Source organism: Amblyomma maculatum, chromosome 2 (assembly GCF_055883805.1).
Source record: "Amblyomma maculatum isolate TAMU_Amacu chromosome 2, ASM5588380v1, whole genome shotgun sequence".
NCBI lineage: Eukaryota > Metazoa > Arthropoda > Arachnida > Ixodida > Ixodidae > Amblyomma > Amblyomma maculatum.
Window position 1 is genome coordinate 37308950 of NC_139345.1, and position 27514 is coordinate 37336463.

Consider the following 27514-nt stretch of genomic DNA (forward strand, 5'->3'; position numbering starts at 1 on the left):
CATGCCATGGCACGTTTATCAAGTGGGAGTTGTTAGATGCCAGTGTAGCCTTGACTCAATCCTAATACCGCGGCCTGCTCCACGTCCATGGCAGAGAACCACTGCTCTAAAACATGACAATGGGCACAGGCACGTTTTTGTGACGCAGCCATGCATTCAGCTTTTGACTTCCAAGTGCAAGTGCCTGTGTGGTTTTGCTTTGTGACCGACCTGCACACAGATGCAAGTCTAAGACAGCAATGCACAGCACCAGAAATTGGCGGTTTAATGCGTACAATGCAAGGTTGTGGCAATGGCATCGTTTAATGCAGCAGCCAAGGAAGCTGACCTGTACATTTCACACTCTGTTTGAATTATGTTTGTGGCCGTATGATAGTATTGCATTTTTTATTATGCGCCTGTCATATTGTGACAATGGCGTCTGTGCCTCGGGGCTTCATGTAGGAATTTCACTGGCAAAGTCTTGCGCTCTGTGCATGCACTATATTGTTTCGTATGCGCAGAGCAGAATACGGTGCTACATGTCATGTAGGAGTCATTGCCTCACTAGATTCCCCAGGGAAAGCCCTCTTAAACCTTAAGAAAAAAAATGCAGCAGCATTTCTTTAAATGATACTCAAATCTGGACTACGAGTTTGTTTTAAGTGATGTTGTATTTGCACAAACTGGCTTGTTTTCCTGCACTTGCACCCTATACTCTGCAAGGAATAGGTTCAAGCTAGCTCTCTGCAGTTTATAAACAATTGTGCAGCAATGTTACAACTTCCGTAATTAATATAATAAATTTATTCACTTGTTCATACAGCACAGCAGCCTGCAGAAGTAACAAGGATGGAGCGGCGACATGGAGAAGAAAGACATTTAATGTGTTACGTTGCAAGGTGCAGAAAACAAGGAGTGACATGTAGGAACACAAAAAAAAGAGGTAGTGGGCAAGAAAAAAAAGGAGGAGGAACACTAGTGTCCATTCACAGACAATCTGAGGTGAGGTGGCATCCAGCACCAATGAAAAAAAAAGGGGGAGGGGGATGCAGCTTCCAAAATTGAAGGTTGCCTTCTCTCACTGCGTATCTGACCACAAGCTGCAGCAGACCTCACTTCATCATCGGTGTTGCATTTGTACACTATATACAATGATGGGGTCAAATGTGGCAGCCGCTGCATAGCACCAGGACACCACACTTGACACTACCGGTGATCACATGTCGTTCTTGATCTGCTCTTCCTGGGAAGGAGCACTGGTATCTTGCAGTGGTCGCCTAAACAGCAGGATGTGGGGTTCTGCAGAATGGAAAGTGGAAGGCCATGTCATAACCCATGCTTTTGGGCCACACTGCATGTCAGTTACAACATAGACAAGCTTTCTTAGATGAATGCTAAGCACTGACACCACTGATTTTTTTTTTTTTTTTTTTTTTTTTACATTTCGCTTTGTGAACAAGGCACCGTGTGAAATCCCCTACAATTTCCGCTGCCGGTGCTTCCTTATGGTGGTACATGACTTTGGTTAATGTTGAGGGAGTCTTCAACACACACAATGGCCACATATACATGAACACGAAATGATTACATCCACAGCAGTGGCCTAGCGGTTTGAGCACCTGCCCTGCATGCAGAAAGTGCGGGGTTCGATCCCTGGTGACACCGGGTACCCACCGGTGATACAAATGGGTACCAGATTAACAGGAGCGAACTGCTTGGCTAACGAGTATATCACCCCGCCTAGATTTAAAAAAAAAATACTTTATGCTCTTTGGCTAAAAACCTTGCACCATAAAAATTAATTACTGTCATGAATATGTCAGCTTCATCAACACACAGCCATATCTTTTGCAGTTTATATGAGCTTCTGAGCCTATAAAGCAGGTGTTGAATAATTTCATAATAATGTACAAGGCAGTCCAGACTATTTAGCTACCGTTTCTTGGTGCTGAAGCCAGTCGCTACAAATGCAGTCATGATTCTGTCAAGAGTACCTGCTTTAGTTGGCTTTGCCACACAACTCATGTGCAGGACATGCACAACATTTATCTGCACGACAGGATTTTGTGCAGAATGCGAATCGCCTTCTGGTCACCAGAACTTAAACATTTTCCGTGGCTTAGCATGTAAACCAGCAGAGCCACGATATTACCAACCACACTGAAAATGGTTTCAGACGAGCAACCATGCTACAGAAATGAAAATTAGTTGGGGGCACTTAGAAGGCATGTACTGTGTTATCGAGGTTTACCAGAGAGGCGACAACTAGGAGTAGGTTTCCTTGTCAATAAGTATATAGCGGGTAATTGAATTCTATAGTATTAATGAGAGGGTGGCAAGCATCGTAATTAGGCTTAATAAGCGGTATAAACTGAAGGTTATACAGGCCTATGCACCTACATGTAGTTATGATGACCAGGTAGTTGAAAGCTTCTATGAAGATATAGAATCGGCAATGCGAAAAGTAAAGACGCAGTATACTGTACTAATGGGCGACTTCAATGCCAAAATAGGGAAAAAACAGGCAGGAGACAAGGCAGTAGGTGACTATGGCATTGGTTCTAGGAATAGCAGGGGGGAGTTACTAGTTGAGTTTGCAGAGCGCAGTAACTTACGAATCATGAATACCTTCTTCAGCAAACGGAAGAACCGGAAATGGACATGGAAAAGTCCTAACGGAGAGACTAAAAATGAAATCGACTTTATAATGTGTTCAACCCCCGCCATTGTGCAGGATGTAGAGGTAATCGGGAAAGTGCGATGCAGTGACCACAGGATGGTGAGGTCCCGAATTAGCCTAAATCTGAAGAAGGAACGCAACAGATTAGTAAGAAAGAAACCCATCAACGAATTAGCGGTGAGTGGGAGGGCAGAAGAGTTCAGGATCTCGCTACAGAATAGGTATTCAGCTCTAACTGAGTATGGCGACATTACCCTAGAGGCAAGGAACAATAATTTCAGAGATATCATTACTGAGTGCGCGGTAGAAGTAGGCGGTAGGATAGTTAGAGAGGATACCAATAAGCTGTCTAAGGAGACAAAAGATTTGATTAAGAAACGCCAGAGTATGAAAGCTTCCAATCCAACAGACGAGATCAAATTGGCCAAGATATCAAAGCTAATCAATAAGCTCAAGGTGGCCGATATAAGGAAGTATAACATGGAGAAAATTGAGCATGCTGTAAAGAACGGGGGAAGCCTTAAAGCGGTAAAGAAGAAATTGGGCATAGACGTCATCACTAATATGGACAAGATAGTCAAAGTAGCCGAGGAGTTCTATACAGATCTCTACAGTAGCCAAAGTAGTCAGGACCGTAATGAGATTGGCGGTAGGGAAAAAGTCAGACGTTCCACCAGTGACGAAGGACGAGGTCAAGAAAGCATTAGAAACTATGAAAAGGGGGAAATCAGCTGCAGAGGATCAGATAACTACAGATTTGCTAAAGGACGGGGGGGATATCGTGCTAGAGAAACTGGCTACCCTGTATACGCAGTGCCTGATGTCATCGACGGTACCGGAGCCATGGAAGAATGCAAACATTATCCTCATTCACAAGAAAGGGGACTCTAAGGACCTTAAAAATTACAGGCCAATCAGCTTACTGTCTGTTACGCTGCAGAGGATTTACTAAGGTAATCGCTAATAGAATCAGGACAACCTTAGACTGCAATCAAGCAAAGGATCAAGCAGGGTTTCGGAAACGGTGCTCTACTATCGATCATATCCATACCATCAATCAGGTGATAGAAAAATGCTCCGAATATAACCAGCCCTTATACATAGCATTCATTGATTACGAAAAAGCATTTGACTCAGTTGAAACCTCGGCGGTGATGCAGGCATTGCGAAATCAGGGGGTAGACGAGCCGTACGTGAAAGTGCTGGAAGATATATATATAGTGGCTGCACAGCAACCATAGTTCTGCATAAAGAAAGTAATAAAATTCCCATAAAGAAAGGTGTTAGGCAAGGAGACACAATCTCCCCAGTACTATTCACAGCTTGTTTAGAGGAAGTATTCAGAGACTTGGAATGGGAGGAGTTAGGGATAAGGGTAGATGGAGAATACCTCAGTAATCTGCGATTTGCTGATGACATTGCCTTGCTAAGCAACTCAGTGGATGAACTGCAAATAATGATTGATGACCTAGACAGAAAAAGTAGAAAGGTAGGCTTGAAAATGAATATGCAGAAGACTAAGGTAATGTTCAACAGCCTCGGGAAGGAACAGCAGTTTACATTAGGCAGCGAAATACTGGAAGTAGTAGGCGAATATGTCTACTTAGGACAGGTAGTAACCGCAGATCCGGACCATGAAAAGGAAATAACAAGAAGAATAAGATTGGGATGGTGCGCATTTGGCAAGCACTCGCAGATTATGACTAGCAGCTTACTGGTATCGCTCAAGAGGAAAGTATACAACAGTTGCATCTTGCCTGTACTCACCTATGGGGCTGAAACGTGGAGGCTAACCAAGAGAGTTCTACTTAAGTTGAGGACAACCCAGAGGGCTACGGAACGAAAAATGGTAGGGGTAACATTAAGAGATAGAAAGCGTGCAGAGTGGGTCAGAGAAATAACTCAAGTTACCGACATTCTAGTTGAAATTAAGAAGAAGAAATGGACATGGGCAGGACATGTAGTGCGAAGAGAGGATAACCGATGGTCGCTGAGGGTAACAAACTGGATTCCAAGGAAAGGAAAGCGTAGCAGGGGGCGGCAGAAAGTTAGGTGGGCGGATGAGATTAAGAAGTTCGCAGGGGTCAAGTGGATGCAGCTAGCACAGAACCGGGTTAAGTGGAGAAATATGGGAGAGGCCTTCGCCCTGCAGTGGGTACAATCAGGCTGATGATGATGATGATGATGAGAAGGCAAGGCAGAAGCCTTACCTACGACTCTTAGCACTCATTGGCCGCTTTATCACTCGTTTGCTTCTTTTTGTTTCATCTTATTTTTATTTTTTGCTCCTTTCTCTTCACTCTTTCTACCTTTTCTCGTGTCACTGCACGTTAAAGAACCCCAGGTGGTCGAAATTTCCGGAGTTTTCCATTACGGCGTCTCTCATAGCCTCAGTCACTTTGGGACGTTAAATCCTACAAACCAAGCATAATTCGAACAGATCCATGAGGGTATTTACACTTAAATACAAAAGCCAGCCATATGAGCGCAGCCTGAAAGCATGCTAAAAGAGCCCACGAACAATGAAAGACATGGAGGGCAAATTAAACTGGCCTCTGTGGGGGACAGATGACAGTGTCCCAACGACAGAAACGCTAATCGACTGAAACCAGAGCTTTTATACACCAGAAACTGAAAAACATTCAACAAAGGTGTCGCCACCACTGACCAAAATAATGAGCAAACAGCAGTGCGTGAACAACTCTTGTGGCCCAGAGACCAACATTCACTTCAAAATTGTGATAATGGAAAGGGATTCAGTGTATACACCATGAGCGAGTGTCGAAAAAATTTTCCGATGCAGTTTTCTCTCCAGTAAATGCATTTTCTGCTGCCGGACAAACATAACACGAATGGAAATATTCAGTGTAAGCAATCCTGCAACTGAAATCAATCAATGTTAAAGAACCCTAGGTGGTCGAAATTTCCAGAGTCCTCCACTACGGCGTCTCTCATAGCCTGAGTTACTTTGGGACGTTAAACCCCACAAACCAACCAACCAATCATGTATTTTTTATTCATTTCCATACTGTGTGGGATCCGCCGATTCCTCAACACCCAGTGAAAGCCACAAAATAATAATATTTAATAATTTACTCAGCCAATGAAGTCGCAACTGACAGTTCTCGCCAGTTAGCACTGACAGTATGAGCTGGTGCCACTGCACCAGCTCGCTGTTTACGCAATAGGTGGCAGAGTACCAGAGTGCATGTGAAGCTGCTGGTAGGTTGGGATATGTGAAATATATGTTGTTTTCCCTACTGTACAGGCACAGAGGTGTTTATATGCCAGCTTACCAGTATCTGCTAAAACTGAGCTGTGACAACTACTGAAACACTTTGATGCATGCCGCATCCATGCCTTGCACCTTCCAAGCTCTTTAGTAGGAGACTTTACAGAACAGCGCAGCTCAACATGACCTGCTTGTTCGAATTAGACTACCAGTGGTGTACTCGCATGACACCCTAAATACACAAAATAGAAGTGTTCATCTCAACTGGCTCAGTGCATTGCAGGTGCTCATGTTCAAAATCTGTTAAGCTAGAGGACCAGATTTTCGTTAGGGATTGCAGCATGAAGTTGAAAGAAAAATTACAAGGGTTCAACACTGCTGAACCAAATTTTGAGCGAAAGCATTAGCTGCGGGTGACCGAGTGTTCTTTTTTTTTCTTCCTCAGCCCACATATATAGCCCCGCTTTAACCAAGCCGTATGAACGTGCCTTAGTGGCCTATAGGGGTAACTTGAATGCCAGGGTCCTAGCAGACTAATTCTGATATAACTGTCCCATGTGAAACGAGAGACCCAAGATGGCATCTCTGCCGACAGCTTGAGTTGGTAGCCCAGCTCTCACCCTAGTGTCACTTGGGAAAGACGTGGCTATCGGCCGCGCTATGCTGAGGCTCGAAACCTAGAGTAGTATTGCTTTCACAATAAAAAAATGAGCATGGAAGTTCCTGCTTACACACACCTGGCTGTTGTAATCATGGTAATAATATCATCAAAGGCACAGGTTCAAGCAATTCGAGCCACCTTGGATAGGCCACCAGGATGTGCAACCTTACGTCGAGAGCAGACTTTTTTTTTTTTTTTTTTTTTGGTGCATCAAACTTTTTCAGTGGGAGATTGAAATGGGCAAGCGAATCTCACCAAACAGCCCCCCCCCCCCCCCCCCCTAACATATTCTGAATTATATAAATTTAATTATTTCTGTGCAACAAACCTATCTGAAGGCAAAATTAGAAGCCCGAGTCATCACAGTACCCATTTAATAAAGAGTATCACCTCTGCAAATATTATATTTGTATTCAATTGGTTTTTCCACTATTCCAGTCGTGTTTTACCCAGTAGTAAATCGCACCTGCCCGTACTTAACTTGAGCTTGAAAGGGTACTTATTTACAACCACTTTATATCAACCTTCAAAGCCCCCTTTTCTCACTAATCTAATGGATTTTCTCCTTAAGATCTACGACTGATTAAAAGAGAAATGATCATATCAGCAGCCAGGGGATGTGCCTGGCAACAGCTGTACTGAAAAGTAAAGATAATGCATCTAGCAGAACGCTCATCCCTTGTGGCCATCTTCGAAACGATACTAGCAATAAAATGAAATGGTTACTTGCTGAAGACACTTCCCCAGTAAATGACACCCCTTGAGCACCTTTAATTATACAGCATTACCAGGAAACACTATGCAGCATATACACCTATTAGAAATGCTGTAGGTGTATAGTGCATGACTGCGAACGTCGCAGAGGATTAGCTAAGCTTACACCAATAAAAAAGAGTTTTACTAATAGCCATCTTAATATGTCTCAAAATGTTTTGCCTCCATCTAAATGTAGCGATCACAATCCAACTGCTGAGACATCGCAGCAGATACTACGCATATTGTGCTTGATTAATGCCAGGTGTGTGAAGCACACCATCTGCAAAGCTTAGCATCCCAGATCCTCAGTCAGTTGCTGCTTTGGCTTGGTAGCAAAACTAAGGCCTCTTTGTCACCTAACATTCGGATGCAGCAATACAGCATTTTAGAGTTGTACATGCAACAATATCTAAACACAGTTCTGAACAATACGTTTGTTGTGAACATTGCATCTACCAGCACAGGAAGGATGTCTCAGCAGAAAAATTGCTGCATTTAAGGGCACTAAAAAGCAAATGGTGAAGAAGACAGATTGAAAAAAAAAAAAACTGTTGAGATGCAGGACATCCTGTGCCAAAGTCACCAAGGCTAGCTGATCTGTCAGCTGGTGCGATATGCAAACTCTGCAATAGCTAGCACTGCATTTAGCTTCAGACTGTTCAAAAATTGATGAACCTAGACACAGTGCCACACGGACACGGACACATGCCCACGGGGATTATGGGCATGTATCACAGAAGCAAATTGATGCAACATGTTCCTAATGCTGAACTTCACTACAGGGTGGAATATGTGAACATTGTTCTGCTTTTCCTCAGAATATTAACTTAGGCAGTTTTTGTTTCATTCACCGCTTTCTACACCTCCTTACCCACAGTGCATACATAATACATTCCACACTACTTTATTCACAACATTACAGAAACTTGTCCTGGTACCGATGCCCCAAAAGTAAAAAGAAGTACGGGCTTGTGGAGAAACTGCGCAGCTTCGTGCGGATTGTTGATGGGGCGAACATCAAAAGTGTGGCCCTGGTCACTGAAGTCACATGCACCCAAGCAATGTGCATGTACAACCGCTATTAGAACGCTAGGTAAAGAAAAAAAAATTCCCCGTCCTCAGTTTTACTTTTGCGACACCTGTACAACCCCTACGCAAGTCTGTTCACGCCTGTACAAATTTTTCGCTTACGGAATATCCTTGGGTGTTCCAACACTGGCCTTAAATATTCCTAGAAAAAGTAACTTGCGTCAAATTCGTAACACTTTGGAGAACAGCTCCTGACAGCACCGAAAGTAATCCAGCACACTCCATTGCACGCACGGTTGCGCTACAAGAGAGAGAGTCAAGAGCATGATCACTATAGGCCAAAACAGAAACGTCACTAGCCTGTTCACCATCTGCAAACATTCGTACCTTAAATATTCCTCAAGTTATACGTTCATTGCAGCCCTGACATTCTTGGTCACCGATTAGTAATGGCGACCAGTCTACCAGACAAACTCTACGATCTAATCTGAAATGACCCATGAATCATTGTGGAACACCCCGTCGCACCAACTCACCAGGTTCGTGGATCATGTAATGCACCCATCCTTGGCTCTGCTGCACTCCAATTCCCCGCCATTCGGTCTCGGACATAAGATGAGTCTTGGGGACAAGTTTGGCGATTTCTTTTGGCAAGACCACATGCCTGCAACGGAAATCAAACGCTACAGACGACGGGAGTCTTACATGGAGCATACCGCAAGCCTCAGCAGCGCCTCCAATCGAGTCGGAGAGCTTTTGCTGCTCACAAGGCGAAAAATATTGCAACGAATGTATTTAATGACTCACACGGGTACGGTAAGCATCAACGTAGGTCAAGAACAAAAAGTGTAAGCGCGAAAACGGAATGGAAGAACGCCACGACGCCATGTCAGCTCCGAGCCACTGGCGTTCCAAAGCAGATGAAATGGATTTCCTCACCTGTACTCGAATTTATCATCATAATACTTGTCCGAGTAGTAGATGTTCTTGTGCGACATCGTGAGGAGCAATGATGTAAGACCAAAAATGGTCAAAACCAAAGCGCAGAAACAAAAGCGACAGCCGAACGCGGGCAGCTGCTGCGAGCGAACAGAGCTTTTGAATATCCCTCAGCTGCTTCGATTGGCCCGCGAGGCCCGCGTGACCTCGCGCGTAGCAGAATGCATGACGTCATACTTTCTTTTTTTTTTTCTCTCTCTCTCTTAAAACCTCCGTTTTTATTTTTACATTTATTGCCGGGTACCGGTATATACTTTTTAATTCAAGTACTACCAGTACTTGTATGCGACGTGTAAGCTCAATGAAAAGTAACGAGTCAACACCAAGCCACCAAGCCGTTGACCGCACAGGACACAGGAGCCTATCTAAGAAAAAAAAAAAAAAAAGAAATGAGTAAATAAAGCGATAAAGCGGTAATCCAGACGAAACGTGCGAAGTTGAGTTGCTTAGCTGCTTGGGCGCAGAAAGCCCACCCGAAAGTAACATTTATTAAACGGCCGCTTGTGTAAAAAGTGCTGCCGATCAGTCGATGTTCGGAAACTGCGTCGAAGTGTCGATTTATGCGATAGCGTTGGAAAAAGTTGCGGAGTGGTCTTTCTCTGCGGCCTCGTTTTGAAGAAGCTTACGTGGTGCAGTGGGATTGTCACCATCTTCTCTGCGATCCAAGTTTTCATAACGAAGGCTGCAAACAAAGCACAGGGGATCTCGGACCTTTAGCCGTACTTGCTGCTTCAACATTGCTAAATATCCTGCTGAGACGCGGCATGAGCCATGAGTGACCAGTGGGTTGGCTGCGTCGTTGTTGTAGACTGCGGGGACATACTCGGCACATACCGAGGCAAAATCGAGAGCGTCGACGCGGCCAAGCAGCAAATTGTGTTGTCACAAGCGTTTCGAAATGGAACCAAATGTCTCGTACCTCAAGTCACCATATGGTAAACAAGCCTTTGCCATGAGTCTGTTGTCTACCATTTCGCCACCATGCGTAATGAATTTTTTTTTTTTTTTCTACTCTAGGTGTTTCAAAATAGCCTGAACATAATAAGTGGGGAGCGTGACAGATCAGTGCCTTATTGGGTTAGCTGACACGCGCTTTGCATCTCCGAGCACTGTGGTACATGACAAAAATAGCACGTGTGTTTTTGTCATCCGCATCCCAATGTCACGTGCTTATTCGGCCTAGGTTAGCACATACTCTGCAATACTATGTGCCTGATACAAATGCAGTCGGTTGAAATTTGAATAAAATAGCGCAATTAAATGGTTATCCTTGTTAGATATTGAGGTTAACTAACCTACCCTCCCTCACCAATGTTTTGGTGTAGAGGAAAGGTTAGGTAGACATGCTTAGCAGCAGATCTTTCATACGCACATTTAAGTACGCATTCTATGCTAATGTGGGCGTTTTTGTAGCGATTTTCTGCAGAAGAGCGCGACTTGGACAAGGACGGAAGGAAGACAACACGGACAGGCGCTGACTTGCAACTGAAGTTTATTGCTCGGAGCGTGGTAATATATATATCAGGCTCCAAACAACAAGAGAAAACACAGAAGCGATACACCTTTGATTAAACACTTGAAAACTCGTGTGATGCCACCACGTCACTTCCCTGTAGCTAGATATTTAAGTTCCTTTGCTGACAACGCGAAGGACGGGCTGCTGACACAGGCGTCATTTGACCATGCGATTTGTGCGGCCTCAATAATTTCACGGGTTATCTTGTCCCGATGCCTATTTAACAATTTTGTTTTTTGGAAATAAGGCTGGCAGTCGTTACTTTCACAATCTCTGCAATGGATGCCGAGATGCCCTTTAACGGAGTTGAAAACATTATTATTGTGTTCTCTTAGGCGCTCGTTAAGGCGTCTGGCCGACGTACTGCCTGCAGCAAGATAGTGGGATGGAGTAGATAACACCATCTTTGCATGCAACAATTGATTCTCATGTTTTATAGTGCACTTTTCTCGTATAGATTCAGCGTTAACAAGCTTGCACAATTTCCCAAGCTCTTCGGGAGCCGAGAAAACAACTCTGACATTAGCTCGGTGGCCTATTTTAGCCTGTGGGAAAATTTGTGGATGTAGGGAACGACTGTCGTCTCTTGTTTTTCTTTGGCGGATTCGGCCGTTTCCTTCTTTTTGGTTTTGCTTAAACACGCAAGCATCGATTCAGAAACGGACACGAGCAGTTGCTTGGGATGCCTTCATGTCAGCGATTACTAGTTCCGTATGTTTTTTTTTTTTTAATAATTGTGTGAAGAAACTTTGGAAGATCCAAATTTATCCTCTATGTGGCAGAAACCCAAAGCTGAACAAGATGTGGCATACATGTACATATGTGTACTTTTGGTACTATAGCATTTGATATTTACTTTCAGGAAGCTGTGTGTCATCACATTTGGTGCCACCGTAGCATTCCTTTTGTCATTTGTCCCATTTGTAGATTTCTGTGCCAAGTTATGCAACATTGTGTACATTTGCCATCCACCCTTAATATCTGAATAATTGGTACCATGCAAGAGCACTTCACTTGTCTTAACTTCTGTGTTTTCTCATACACAGTGCACAGGACATTGTGGATCTAAACATCATCAAAGAGTCTGGAGGTACTCGTAGTGAATCACCAGTTGTGTTGCAAGAAGTCAATGGTGCACGAAAAGGTAAAGCAACTTTGATCATGCTCATTTATCACACGCTTATACCATCATTATGTTTGCAATTGATATGAAGAATCAGAAATAGGTAAAACTCCCACACAGGCAATCTTTGTACAGTCTTTGTTAAAAATATGCAGCCCAAGGAGTTTGCTTAAATGTCCTGTAACGGAGCTCATGCAATAACCTCAAGACAAAATGGGCTTTCTGGTCACCTGTGAAATAGACCTTTTTCAAGTAGCGCTACAGCGCTTGCACGAAGCCTCCTAGGCCGCCATTTTCGCTGGGATGCCACGCGGAAATAGGGGAAAAACTTCGCTGCACGTGCTTTTCCAGGAAACGACACTCCTCGCTTCATTGACACGACGAACTGCTGCAAAATAATTGTGTGCAGTGCTAGCATCTTCTAGGCCTTTGAAACGGACGCATTACATTGTCCCCACCTCCCCCAGCTTACCTCAATGGGGAAGACAGGGCCAGGTTCGCCAGCTTCCTGTTGTCATTATCATGGTTTAAAAGTGTGCGGGGGGAGGTTAGTGCGTCAAGGATGCTAACAGATGACTCACGAGTCTCTGCACAGACTAGGTGAGACCAGCCCTGCACTAAACTACTGTGTGGAAAATAAGCCCACCCCGATACTAGGTATAAATTTCTGCACAAATTCTCGATAACTCGTCCGGTCAATCGTACTTTGCCTGGTGGCCGCAAGAGGGGTGCGCTACTGGAAAAAGGATCATTGTGAACACCGGAGATATGCAACGAAGCAAACCCCATGGGATGGATATTTTTGACAAAGACTGTACTTCATAAATGTTGTATTTTATTTTATTTTTTTTTTTTTTTTCAGAACTCTTTTGCCATTTCTTATTGAAAAATAGATTAAGTAATCCTACATTCTAAATAATTATGCAGCTACATCATCATAGTCACCAAGGCATTTTTTCTCTCTTGCTTTTTTGTTAATCTTTTGGCAGGCTATAAAATGAGGCACCGTAACTTGAGAAGCATGTCTGGTTCAGAAAGAAAGAAATTTGTCTTTAGTTACAGAAAATGTATGGTGAAGGGATTAATAGTAGCTGGCAATCTTGCTTCACTTCCTTCAAAGAATTCTTAAACTGTTTTGATGGTCATGTTTAAATGCTTGGAATAGATGCTGGGGGTTCTTGCTGGGATTAATTCAAGTCTAAATACTCTTACAATTTTTTTTTATTGAAAATGGTATTGCAAACCTTGCACTGTTGACATCAAATAGATGGGGAACTCAGGTCAGGAAGCTGCTATCAAAATGAGCATAGAACTTAATTTTAATAAAATTGTCTGTCTTAATTTTTTTTTTTCAGTTTATAAATACAAATTAGAAAAGTGAGAATAAGGTTTGCAGTATATATCACTCATAGTTGTCTTTTTATTTTATATATGCACTAAATTTGCATACTGCTGCCTTCGTCAGGAAGCCAGGTCCCATGCAGTCAGGCCCGTAATCTTTCGCCTTGGTTTCCTCAAGCGAAAGAAACAAGTGCTATAGGCCTTTCCATTGGGAGAGCGAGACGTCAAAACTCTGCCTCTCTGCACTGATGAAAAACCAGTTCCGCTGCGGCTTCCACCGCGCTAGCGTCAAGTGCAAAAGGTAGTCCAGCGAGCAATATGGTGGCGACCAGCGCTCACCTATTGGAAAGGTGTATAAAGACTCTTATTCAGAGCAACACTGCCTTTCCAGTGGAGAGATAGTGTTGTCTGCTTGCATTACTATGTGGCTTAATTTCGCAGTCAGATTGCTTTCTTTTAGGGAAAGGGCACAGTTAGGGTAGATTACAGGGTTGCTCCCTGAAGTGCCGTGAGCTAGTTTTACATTGTTGTAGACAGGAAGATCATCCATCATGTCGCAAGACTCTAAACCTGGTGTTCATTGCATAACTGCCAGTGAGGTAGTCGATTGCAATCACACTGATTATATTGTGGAAGTGTTAGGCTTAATGACAGTCTTCTTGGACGGGCTTACTGCATTTGTATTTCTGTACTTTTGCACCTACTTTGACTTTCTAATGTAATGTGTACCAGCTACCACTAAATATGCCTGTGTATGTCTTCATTGGGTTCAAGTGCAATGGTCATCATGCACTAACACTTTATTCCTTTCTAAAGTGCATCTTGTAAAGAGACTGTTCAAAGAGGACTTCATGTCAAAAGATGAAGAAAGGCATTGTGTTTCAGCTCATTAGAAATTATAGGATTGTTTAGTGCAGCCATAGCAGTTTCATGGACAAACTGGGAAGGAATATCTTGATTGTGAGGAGGATATTTTTTAACGCGATAACGTTTAGGGCCCCGTGTCGCAGAAAAGCCGGTGTCTACATTGTGGTTGTAACGCAAAAATCAGAAGAAAGTAAAAAAACAATAAAAGTTTTTCGGAAACTCGCAGAGTCGAGCACGGTTTTTTCTCAGTGCGAGCCAAGCACGCAACCACTCCGCCACAGAACTGCACTGCTTGTCTCCAAATAAAGGTAGGCCTAATATATGCATTGCCTTGTGACTGTCAACTAATGTTTAGTTGTGTCATCAGAAAGAAACTAATTACGGAAGTAATAGTTAGAACATTTCTGTTTTGCTTACCTGCAATGCAGCGCTCACTGGAAAACTTCGATCGTATGGCGCTGCCGCAGCAGATGGTGCTAGCCACCGCTCAATTCAAAGCCTTATACATCCATCCATCGTCTTCAAAGCATTGGAGTTTAAGGACAGCGAACGGGGCCTGATAACACTATCGTGTTGAACTCTTAAAGGCAAAGCTTAAGCATCCTCCAATTTTTTAATCGTCTGTGCTATTCTTCTTTGAGAAAGGCTTCTTTGTTCGCATGGCTTTTATTGCTAACAAAGCCAAAAAGTAGGTTGAGGAAATTATTGCAAGTGGTGGCCACCTGAACAAGAATGCTGAATTGGGCGAGTTGGTGCATTCGCATTTTAGGAAACGTAGCGCAAAGAAGACAAGAACAAGGCCACCTCAGCGTAGTTGAGCAGAGCTGAAGGGTTATGTGGAAAGCAGGGCAATTTTTTTATATTTCAGGAAATTTTTTCTTGAGCCAAAGACAGGGCTTGCAGGGGCTCAGCTAGGTTGTGAGCCTGTATTAGTGTTGATGAGAAATTGTATTGTTGCCCATTCATCAATATATTGGGTTCATTCTAATGCCAAACTGCCTATTGCATTTATAAGCAATTCCTATTTTTTAATAATTGGTTCACAGGAAGGGAAAGGCACAGTATCTGTCACACTTACTCTGTGGACACCTGAACCGCGCCGTAATGGAAGGGATGAAGGTGGTAGTGAAAGTGGAAAGAGAGAAATGGGAGCCGTAGTGGAGGGCTACGGAGTAATTTTGACCGCCTGGGGATCTTTAACATGCGCTGACATCGCACAGTACACAGACGCCCCTTCGTTTTGCCTCCATCAAAACGCAGCCGCCGAGGTCGGGTTCAAACCCGGGAACTCCGGACAATAGTCGGGCGACTTACCACTGCACCACCCCGGCGGGGCAATCTTATTTTCTAACATTTCTAACATTTCACTTTTTGATGAGAGGTGAGCCACACACAGCCCAATATTAGAATAGTAGCATGGAACCACTAATATTCTACATCGAGCTAGTGATGTTTTTCACTTCTTTAGGGCAACATCAAAAAGTGAAATGTTAGAAAATATTACCCTAAAGAAGTGAAAAACATCACTAGCTCGATGTAGAATAATAATGGTTCCATGCTACTATTCTTGGGCTGTGTGTGGCTCACCTCTTCTTCCTTTTAACAAAGGCAAGAATATTCAATTTGGCACTGAAATGCTGTTATTGGGAGTTTTACTTGATTGGAGTGATGAAAGTGTATGAATCCTGAAGCAAAATAATAGCTTGCCCATTAAAAAAAGAAACTCGGAAAAATGCATAATTGCTAGCCTGTTTTTGTTCAAACCTGCTGTTGAGGTTATTTAGCGTGCACTTTCAGAGCATGATTCTGAAAAAGCACATTCATTTGGGACTGTTTACACTGTCTATTGTGAAATTTACTGAAGCATTAAAAAGTTATAGCAAAGTTTAGAAACAATTCTTACCTGCAATTCTGGGCAGAAATTGCATTTTTATTGAATGACGCAGTGAGAATTGTGCTCTTTATCATCCCCGCACAGATGCCAAGAAGAAGGCCTCACTCACTCCCAAGAAAGCAGAGGGCCCACGACGGGCAACGGCAGCTGCTATGCGCGACCGAGATGATGCCTGTTTCAGTGCCCCTGTTGATGCCACTGTGCTGGAGCAGGACTTTGACTTTGAGAAGAACCTGGCCTTGTTTGATAAGCGGGCAGTCTTTGATGAGATAGATGCTGCTATGTCAAGGCACACTCCATCCAGTGACCAGCCCATGCAGTCTGGAAGGGCTGGGAGCCACATGGTGGTGACAACGCCCAGCTATCGCTGCGACGAAAATGTCTTGGGTGGCAGAGCATTGGAGTCTATGTGTTGCATACGAGTACCCGGCAAGCAGGGCGTAGACTACATCACTGGTGAGAACATGGATGGCCTTTGGTGCAGTGCTCAGAGCTACCTTTGCCTGTATGTCTGCTTGACTTATGAGTCAAACATGAACTTCATTTTTAGTGCCTTCTCTTGGTGGTCATGGGTTTAGGCCCCCCCCCCCCCCCCTCCCCCCCTTTTTGTTGTTGTGGAGACGTTGATGGCACACATAACAATGCCATAAAATTAGGAATGTTGAATCTACATATAGCAATGCCATAGCAATGTTGCATTTTCAATGGAATCCGTAACTGAATTGCAAGTTACAGCGTACCTGAGCCCATAGTAACACTGCAGCTATGCTTTTGCAATGCCACCGCAAAGCTAATGCATGCACCAATATTAGGTCGGACAAGTCAGAACTAAATATATGATAATTTTTTAGACAAGCTGTGGTTCAGGACTACAAATCGCATATTTCTTACTGTGTAAGGTCAGCAGTAGAAGGTGATTGTTGCTTCCTTGTATTAGGTGATTGTTTTCACTGCATGCTGACCATTAGCACTGTTATCCTGGTGGGGTGATCATGCAGATTCTGGTCTGCTAGTGCCAAGTGTGAGCCTTCAGTTGCGGCAGCGAATCCTGGAAGGTGCAGTCCAGTGTGGATACAGTACTGAGCGCCAACTTGAGATGCTGGGTCGTGCTGCATCCGAAATGGTATTGCAGCTGCTTGGAGGTTGCCGCCGGTACGTTCGAGCTTTGACTTGGTCATGTGTGTGGACTAGAGTTGCTGACACTCTTTGGAACAAAGGGAGCATACGGGAAATACACTTTTTAGGTGCAATTGTGAAATTACTTGTTAACATATTTAGCGTGCAGATAAATTGGAAAAAAGTTTTAGAAAAGTTAATGCACTGACTGTAGTGTTGTGCTCATGAGCTTCACATATTGCGTGTAATGCAGCTGAGCTGCAGCACACATTAGCGGCTGAGCTAGAGTGGTAGCTGTCCTGACTTCTTGCTTTTTTTTTTTTTTTTTTTTTTGCAGCAATTTTTATGCGCAAATGTTTTGCTCAGTTTTGAGGTAGTCGGCTAGTAAAGCCAGTCCTAACCAGGTGGAAGATGTATAACATGTCATGAAGCTTCCTAGATGTTCACACTTTAGATGTTCTTAAGTCATATGTCAGTATTTTTTGTAGTGAAAAGTTTAGGCCTTGCACAATTAAAAATGGTTGCCGGGGGCATTGTGTTTTAAGCAAGTCAAATCACTGCACCAAAGAACATACAGAGATACACACACACACAGCAATGGAAAGTGGCACATATACTGTTCTCTGCCTTACCATAATGGACCATTTGCGGAAAAGCTCCTGCGCATGCGCGACAAAGGTGCAACTAGCGCCCTCTGTAGGTGATTTGGTTTTGGTTGGAAAACATGACGCGCCAGCGCTGCCTAGCTGTGCATTCTTGCGCTATAGAGCAGTGGATGATTTGAGTTGCTTGTCTCGCTTTCGCCGTGTGTGTGTGTGTGTGTGTGCCCGTGGCTCGGGAAAACTTATCACGCATTTAAAAAAAAAGTCGGACACGTGAAAAAAGGCTGTCGGGATATTTCATGACTGGTCCCTGAGCGCGCGTCGTCTGCTAATGAAGTAGTGTGCTCGGTGTCCTCTTCCGCTGCTGCTTTGCGGAGGTGCTTTTGTTCTCCCCAGTTTTTCTTTTTTTTTTTTTTATGTAGGTGCCATAATCTATTGTTATGAGTTTTGTTTCCTTCTACAGCCGCACCATTTACGGAAAAGGGGCCATCTCTCTTGAGAGAAGGTACTGTAGAGCTTGCCTTTGACACGTAAATTGCTGGAGTGAGTTCTATACCTTCACCAAGAACTATCGACTTGCAGAGTACGCCCGTGCAAGAAGAAGCATCCTAGTGCCCTCACAGAAACACTCAATAGCAGCCCTGCTACATGCTGACAGGTTTTGCTGAGCCTTCAATAAGGAGTAAAGAAACGCAGCATTGTTCACTATTGCATGCAGTCTAAACACAGCCATTTGACTGGAACGCCTTCTATCTAAGCTAAGCATGTGCCATGCAACAGCGGCACTTGTACGTATATATAACGAGGACCACGACGACATACAAGGCGCGAAAGACGAAGCCGTGGGGTCGGTTGTGCCCAACCGGCCCGTTCAGTAGTAGCTTGGCGTTCTTGCTGTATTTGGCGTTTGCTGCCAAATTAACACATATTGGTTTTATGAGAGTTCTTGCATGGACAGATTCGGTGGGAAATGAATTTTATATACTTGTATGATCACCCACCAAGCGGGCGCACGGCAGAGTGCAGCCTACGCAGGAAGCGACCCGTCAGTAAGCGAAGCTCTCGCGTATGAGCGCGAGCGTGGTTGAGATAATACGAGTCGTTTACTAATCAGTAAAGCCTGGCCTACATCAGAAGCTGCAGGGACGAAGTCAGCAGGAACCCTTGCCCTACATCAGAAAACCCAGACAAACATTTGCGCGTGTTACAAAATAGTGCATGCATCCCAAGTCACTGTAACACTCGTCGGCCTATTAGCGCCCATGCAATACACGTTCATTTTGTGTATCAGCATTCTGCACAAGAGAGATACACATGTTTCGAAACAAAATATCTCACCCCGCACCGCAATTGCAGTGAGTTCAAACGATGTGGCCCGAATCAACAGCGAACCATGGCATTGTCGCATAAACACTGCGGTCTTCATGGATGGTGCTCACTCTCATCAAAACTGATTAGTGGTATGAAGATTCAAGTTCCTGACATGGCATTCCTCCATCGGCCACGATGCGCCTGGCAAACAGTTGAGGACGCAAACTGCACGTATTGCTCATACGTGGTCATTATTCTGGCTAAAACCCGAAAAGTCGGCGCTCTACATCGTTCTCCTTCTATGTCATCCTCTTTCTTCAGCATATGCACGTTTTCAGCAAAAGAGCAACATTAAAACAACGATTTAAGCGCGCGTGAAACGCCGAACGCTGCCTTGCGCATGCCAGATCGAGAAGCCCTTTCCGACCAAAAGTGCCGGCGAAGCTTCTCATTTTGGACGACAGGTGGCGCTCGCTTTTCCGCAAATGGTCGATTGTGTGGTGTGGAAGCTGCTCCTTGCATCAGTTAATCGGGCTTAATCCAGAAAGCTCTGTACGCAAACAGTTTATGGCTGGCTGTTATGCTTGCTGCATTGGCAGTGAAAATGCACATGCTGATTTTTTTGTGTTTGTAGACACTAAATTTTTGCTTGTATGTTTTCATCTCTTAAATGATGTCTTGAAGGACCATAGACACCAAATTTTGGTAGCATTTTTCTTGTCCTTAATGATAGTTTAGATGGTTTCTGCTTGTGAACATCAAGTAATTAATAATTGAATTTATTTTATTTATTTTCTCACCAGTTTGTCTAACTATGGTGTCAAAGTGAAGTCTAGGTCATGTGAGAGATTAAAAACTGCATTAAAATTTCTGGTCCTTTACTCGTGATTCCTGTTCTCAAGGCAGGCTGGCTTTAGTGCTGTGGTGAATTAAAGCAGTAAAGGAGCAATTATATATTTCATTTTTTGCACCCTCACATGACTTAGACTCTATTTTGACGTTATAGTCCTAGCTCAGTTGGTGAAACATAAATAGGTGAGAAAAGAAAATCGGTTGTAAATTATTCAGCAGTCGTACGATAATAGCTTGTGGTGATGCGTGTATAATACCTTAACCATCATTACAAAAAATAAAACACACAACCAGAAAATAGAAATTTAGTTTCCATTTGATGCTGTTTCTGTTCCATGAGCTGATGTCCGAATAATGGCTGGGATGTGTAAGAACTTTTTAGATCCCATGAGGCATAAAGGGACTTTTAGTGTAACCAATAATAGTTTTTATTCACTACAACATTTAAGCTAGCCTACTACAGGAGCTGGAATGACAACAAATGACATATCAGTGGTTATATTGCACGTTTTTTGTCATGCCACGCATCACAGCTACGGTTAAGTTGATAACGAAATGAAGCAGCATGAGAGGAGAAACTCAGTTCTAGATTATTTAGCGGTTGCAGGCTAATACCACAAGTTGATCCACATATTCTGATGTCTTGTGCATAATTACAGCAAAGAAAACATGCAACTGAAATAAGACGTTGGTAGTCCTTTAATGTTACAGGATCATTTCAACCACTGAAGGCCATTGTATAGGCTGTTGTTAACAAGATGGTTTGAGAAAATGAAGGTTTACAGCGTAGTGTATTTAAAGTTCATCAGCTCATGTGCCTCACATTTAAAGTTTCTCCCGTGTGTGCATTTTTGCTCTGCCTTTTTTAACACTTGAATCCCTGGTAGTGCAACTATGGTTAAAGTTATCAGAACTTGTTCCTCTGTCTAAAATTCTTTCTTCCAGCTTTAATCTGGAAAGGTTGAGTTTGGTTATGCATATCCTGTGCATTTAATTACTGTGATGAATGTCAACTTTAGTGATTATACAGCCGCAGTGGTTGTAGCAGCAGCAGCAGCAGCAGCAGCAAGTAACAGTTAGTGGTATTAGGGGCAGCAGCAGGAGCCATAGCGGTTGTTTCAGTGTGGTGGTGTATGATGGTTGCGTGTACACTGCCACCGGCAAGGTTTCATGAATGTGGTCCCCACTGTTGTAGGCTGAACCCTGGCAACCGCCACCAGCGACCTACAGTAGTGGTAGTTTGCGGGGCCCACCGGCAGGGCAGCCAGGCGGTGTGCTGTGGCCGGCAGCTGGCCAACCATGGTGTCGAGGTGCTGCTTTGGCAGCTGCCCTTTCTGGACTCTAGCTCAGCTCCACTGGACCCCCTCTTCCCAGCAGAGATGGCCCTCTTTCGCAGTTGTGGAGGAAAAGTGCGGCACACTGTTGCCGGTGGGTATTTTCTGTATGCCTTTCCCTCACTCGGTTTACAAAAAGCAGGTGCAACGCACATACTGCACCACAGTTTACACAGTGCTGCTGGTCACCAGAGGCCAGTGTTGGTTTGAACATTTTTGCAGTCCCGACAAGGTGAAATGCAATAAGGGAGCATGGTGTTGCAAGATCAAGGGAGGACACAAGTGTAGCGCTAGACCTATGGTTCTGAGCTGCTGTTTTTGAATACATGAGCTGCCCCATTACTGAGGGTCAAGAATGCTACTAATGAGTATATACTGTCTTTTCTTCTTTTCTTTGTTCTACCCTTTTGTACTGCCAAGAAAGAAACTGAACTCATCTTCTGACTGCCAAGGAAGTCTTGCATGCCACTTTTGCCTCGCGCTGGACAGCTTATACATAGATAATGTTTTGTTTTTGAAACTAATAATAACTCTCTGCTGTCCTCTTTATACACTGGAACTTGAGCATGAAAAGTTAGCTTGCACTAAGTATAAACATGTTGTATTCTGGAAATCTCACTAGTGCACACAAGTGACACACTGATTGTGGCTAGTTACAGAACTGGGCCCAGGATTGCTACAGATCTGTGAGGGTTGCTGGCTGTATGGCACCTGCAGATATGTAGTTATATGCATGCACTGGTCATTACTAAACTAGTCTTTTCCTTCTTTTAAGTGGGATTGGGTAACAGCTTTAATTCCCAGAGAGTACCTATGCACTGTTTCTATGTGTTTGCAGTGCATACAGTGCATAAAAAGAGTACTACAGAACTTTGTAGATGTATCTTTAAATGCAGAAAAAAAAAATGTATTTCTAGGAAAAAGTATAGTCTGAACCACTAACATTTAAATAAAAATTTACAGCACTTATGCTTATTGCTTTAATAGCAAAATTCAGCTAGTGGCAAGTGCTAGTATAAGTATTAGCAGTTTCTTTTTTTTAATCGCTTCTCTTTTCATTAGCTTCCTTATCCTTTCCAGGTGTGGTCCAGGGGGTCAGTCTGTAAGACTGCCACCACATTTTTCTGTATATACTTGTTATTATCCCCTATTGAGACACAGAGACACACTCTCTATGGCTTGGGCAGAGCACTGACATTTGTGCCTTGAGCAGTGCAGCATGATGTAAATGTTGTCAGTTTGTGCCAATGAAAATTGTGTGCACACACTTTCGGACGTTTTAAAGCAAAAGCCTCATTGTTGTCAACAGAAGGTTGTCAGCAGAGTTGTCACGCTTTCGAAAGCGAGAATTAAAAATAAATTAATCAATCTGGTCTCTACCGGGAATCGAGCCTCCGTCCCTTGAATCCCCAGCCCAACGCTTTACCAACTGCACCACGCCCCAGATCGTGATGGTGGTGAAAAACATTTATTAGATAATATTTACATGAAGTGCTCTTCATAATTCCCCGTGTCTACCGTAAGAATGATAGCGGGATTCCACGAGTGACAAATACTGCGCCTTTTCTTTCCAGTAGACGAATGCTGTTGAACTTTGATGCGTTCAAAGAAATTCTGGTTGTATTCGACAAGGGGGGCACGATGTACCGTCACGACGGTCGTGACGTCAGCAGACGATTCATGCATATACGAAGCTGACACCGCTGGGCGTCCGATTCAGGCGTCCGTGCGGTGCCTTTCATTTGCCGCTTCCTCAAACACCGCACCACACAGCAAACAGAAGCAGACCCAGCTGTCTAGGAGGCGTTAGCACAGCAGGCATCAACGGCATTTGAAATTGATTTACAGCATAGAAAAGGCGCAGTATTTGTCACAATTCTCTGCGGAAACGTATCGTGCTGTAAAGAAAGGGAGATAGAGGTGCCATAGTGGAGGGTTACAATCCACTGCGCCATAATAGCTTTCGCCTCACTGCACTTTAGTGGTCCAAAGTGCCCTCTAGATTTTTTGGTGTAGCGCATTTGTTGGCAGCATTATATTAGTGTTGGCGGCCTGCAGAAATAAAATATATGAAGAATAGGCTGTAGTTGTATCTGCTAAACTGTGCAAATGGCAAAATTGTGGGTGTGAAGTGAATTCGAACATTAGAAACTGACTGTAAATCAAATTGAATATGCTTAGAATATTTTTTTAATGAAGTCTTTTGCGAACCATAACTAGAAAAAAAAAGATTTATTAGAGCTGTGTAGATAACAAGTTTTAGTATGCAAAGCATATACGAATAATGAAAATTGGGCACAACTAGAATATTTTCGAATATTAGCTGAGATAGTTGAAAATAAAGAGAGGTGTTTTTTGCAAAACACAAGTTTGGAAAGAGAAATTTTGTAGAAGATTCTTGTTCTCACCCATTATTAGCATGATTTGTTTTGAAAAGGCCTACCAGGCATTAAATAAAATGCGAATTGTGTAATAATACTTTGTTTACAAATATTTGATACCAATTGCTGTCAGTGAAAAAAGAAAGTCTAACGTCGCAGTTTGACTTATTGCTCACATGGAAAAGGGTGTTTATGCAATTAGGTGGATACCTAGTGAACGGCAGGGTTTTTCAATCTGGCAAAACTCAACAAGCTGGCTTGCAAAACAGACAGAAGAGCAGCAACCTGAGCATCACTCACAGCAGGACCATTCCTTCCACGCTCTCTCGCAATGACTGAGATAAGGAATGACGCCTAAAAAGGAGCTTTCATGACAACACGTAGTTCACTTAGCACTCATATTTCTGGCTTTGCCGGACTGCATGCCTAGTGATGGACCTCAACCACACAAGTGCTGTCACGAACAGCGAAGATGCGAAAACGAACCCCTTCAGTATATACAGTCTGGCTTAGAGCCCGACGCTTCTGTCATACATCTTTTCTTGTCAGCTGGGGCTTAAGATGCGTAGTGTTTAGGTTCTAATGAATATTGTCCTCCTCAAGTCAGGTCACTTCCATGCGTGAACGAGACGGTCGATGTCAATCAGGCTCTCAGCCAGTTGTCTACTGAACCATGACTAGACACACTGACATTGCCACGTGGTGCTGGCCTTTGTTTTCAGACACGCAGGCTCTCAGCAGCTGCGCGCCGGCAGTTCGCAGTGGCCGGCAGCGCATATCCCGCGGCTTTTCGTTGCGTGCTGGCAGTCGGAACAGTTAGCATTAGTGCAAGAAAATCAAGATAGTGTCAATTGGAAATGTTGCGATTTTTCGCTGAAATTTAGAAATTCATAATTTCTGAACGTTTGTGAGATTCGTGAACTGCACTTTTGCTATATTCAAACTATTTGCGAATAGTTCGAACAGTAAAAAAGAAAAAGCTACCTTTTTGACAGTTTGATTATTCACATGTTCCTGGTTTAAATACTTTGTAGTTTGGGCCAGTACTGCATTGGCCAGCCATTGACCATCGACACAGTGCATTTAGGGCACTCTATAGTTAGGTTGTCCTATCATTGTCCTATCCATAGCTGATGTTATTACGGTAGTTATAGTGGTTCTAGGGAGCAACAGTTTCAACCAGAGAATAAGGTTTCGTTTGATCTCCCGTCTGGAATATATTGCAGAAAAATTGTGTTTTAATTTCATTAGTAAAATAGCAGGTTGTCTGCGAAGAGGCATCACTAGTGCTGCATTTTACCATGAAAATGACGCAGAGGCACAGTTTTGTGGTGATCTGCCAACATTCTCAGCAGTGTGCGCAAAGCAAAGCACTTGACAAAACCGAGAAAACCATCGCTGTCACTTAGTTTTCATCGATAATGTATAGACAACCACATTCCAGGCATCATTAGAAAAAATTACTTTAATGGAACCAGTTTTTGGCAACTCCGATTCAATAATTCATTCAACAATTCGACCATTTCTCCTGTTCTTTTTTAAGGCCAAATTAACGAAATTTGACTGTCTATTTTTTACTGTCAATAACTTGCGAGGTTTTACTGGTCATTTGTGAATCTTCTTTGAGCTTACTCAAAATCTTGTGATTCAGAACTGCAGAAGGAAAGAGATGTGTTCTCTGACACTGCGAGGGGCTCTTAAAAGGTTGAGTGGTGCCCCATGAGCTGACAGTGTTCATGAAACTTCATTGTGCTCCTGTGTAAGGGACATTCGATAATTTGAACATTCTTCCTGGTCCTTTAAGGCTGAATTAACGGTGATTTGACTGTATCCCTTTTCTTAGGGTCAGTAACCTGTGAGATTTTACTGATCATTCATGAATCTCCGTTGAGCTTATGCTCAGTGAATTCAGTGATCATTTAACAGTGGCCCAAAACCTGGTGATTAAAAAATGCAGAAGGCTAGAGATTTGTCCTCTGACACTGCTCTGTGCTCATCCCATAAACTGACAGTGTTCACGAAACTTCATTGTGCCTCTGTTCTTCTTTGGCCCTGTGCTCCCTCTCCCCCTCCCTGTGTAGAGCTTGCAAACAGCAAAGTGGACCTGGTGCTGACAGGTTTGGACTCGTTGGATGGTTTGAGCCAAGCTGACCCCACAGCTGTTGCAACCATGGCCAACTGGGTGCAGCAGAGCAAAGCCCCTGTGCTCTGGGTGGACCCACCACCTGTTGGCAGCACTGTGGCTCCACCTCCCCGGTGGGTGCTCATGCCTGTCTTGCCCTTGGCTATGGACGCCAGCATCCTTGCCTCAGCAGGACTCTACTTGTGTGACATTGGTGTGCCGCGTCGTGTCTTTCACGAGTTGGGCATTGAGTACACATCTCCCTTTGGGTCAAAGTTTGTGGTTGTGTTGCATGCAAAAAAGCCATGAATGCCTGGAGTCGTGCCTGGTGGTGAATGTTGCTGTGACATGTCACCTTACTCAAAAAGAAACTTTGGCTGATGTGTCTCTCGGGAAGTAAACGTAAATGTTGAAGGAAGACAGGGCAGTAAGAACTGGAAAAATGGAAGGCCATAAAATTTTTTAATGGGACACAAAGGACCCCTTGGCCATGTGATAAGCTGTATGTATATGTAACCGTCTCAACCTTAGTCAAACTGTAGTGCTCCCATGGACTTAAGATGGGATATGTTAGAAGTGCGCACTGTTGTCACTGTTTCTGCAAGGTTCTTGTGCAATGCAGTGCACATATGAGAACTGTAATTATGGATGCTTGGTGAATGAAGAAGCATTTTAAAGATGTGATTTCGGAGTCCAGGATTCTCATATGGAATATCCTGAAAAAAGATAGTCTCTGTAAAAAAAGCCTTCCTAAGAAATGTGGAAGTCTTGAAGTGCATTTATATCTTGGAGGCTTGGTGTGAAATTATGCTAAGCTTGCTCTTGGAATTCAGCGTCAGCACCTCCACATATGTGGCAGGTCTGTATGTTTTTATTATGTCTTAACTTGCACAAGCCTCTTTGTTATTGTGTAGAAGTATCCCAGTTTACTTTGTGTAATCAACTTTACTTGTAGATGGCCAATGGTGGGCAGTTTTTAATAAGCCAAGCTGATAGGCCACTTGCTGTACAGTTTTGTGTCATGTCCTAACTTTTATGTGTTTCAGCATCATGTCTTAACTCGAAGGGTTAAACTACCACACTAACATTGCACTGTGGTAAACAAAAACAAAAGAGAAAAACAGGACATATGTGTTGTGTAACAGCTAGCAGGAATGAGATGGAAACCTCTATCTGCATTGCTGTGTGTGACTCTTTGATGTACCGTGGTCATGCTAAAAGCTGAATGTGTGGCCCTACCCTCTGACCACAAAACTGTCTGTCACACATTTACCAATGTCAACAGAATAACATAGGTAATTCTTTTTTTTTTTTATTTTTTTTTTCAATGCCTAAATTAACGACTGTCACAGAGGTGTGACTTAAGAGAAGAAGAGGTTGGAGTTTTGAGAACCTAGCCACATAGTTCTTATGCTCTGTGTGAAGTCTGAACTCCAGCTTAAGTAGTAAAATCTCGTTACAAGAGACACTCAAGGGACCTGAAAAAGATGTCTCTTGTAAGCAAGGTCTCTTCTAACCAAAAATTCTAAAAGCACTGTTTTGATCAGTTTACTGCACATCAGCATATAGTAAATGCATTCACACACATTAACAGGAATTTTTCAGGAAAGCAAAGAAGTTATTCTTACTAGTATGTATTTTTGTGAGTGCGAAGTGTATTCCTTCCCAAATTCTGGAGGTAAAGCACTTCACTTTGCAAGCCTTCCTATTGCTCTA

General features: G+C 43.4%; 2 protein-coding genes across 3 annotated transcripts; one reads left to right on the forward strand and one right to left on the reverse strand.

Moving 5' to 3' along the window:
• Positions 1–768: 768 nt before the first annotated feature.
• Positions 769–10381, reverse strand: Cks30A (Cyclin-dependent kinase subunit 30A). Of its 2 annotated transcripts, none has more exons than XM_084593872.1 (3): positions 10259–10381; positions 8877–9004; positions 769–1281 (listed from the first exon to the last, which is right to left on the reverse strand). In XM_084593872.1, the coding sequence occupies exons 1-3, from the start codon at positions 10309–10311 to the stop codon at positions 1199–1201; spliced, it is 264 nt and encodes an 87-aa protein (XP_084449998.1). In that variant the 5' UTR covers positions 10312–10381; the 3' UTR covers positions 769–1198. The 2 variants fall into 2 exon arrangements, with proteins under 2 accessions (XP_084449998.1, XP_084449997.1); XM_084593871.1 differs by lacking the exon at positions 10259–10381 and adding an exon at positions 9280–9450.
• On the forward strand, positions 9738–27123 carry Edc3 (Enhancer of mRNA-decapping protein 3). Its single transcript, XM_084593869.1, has 6 exons — positions 9738–10274; positions 11902–11999; positions 16165–16536; positions 17079–17232; positions 21157–21389; positions 25758–27123. The coding sequence occupies exons 1-6, from the start codon at positions 10111–10113 to the stop codon at positions 26105–26107; spliced, it is 1371 nt and encodes a 456-aa protein (XP_084449995.1). The 5' UTR covers positions 9738–10110; the 3' UTR covers positions 26108–27123.
• Positions 27124–27514: the final 391 nt, after the last annotated feature.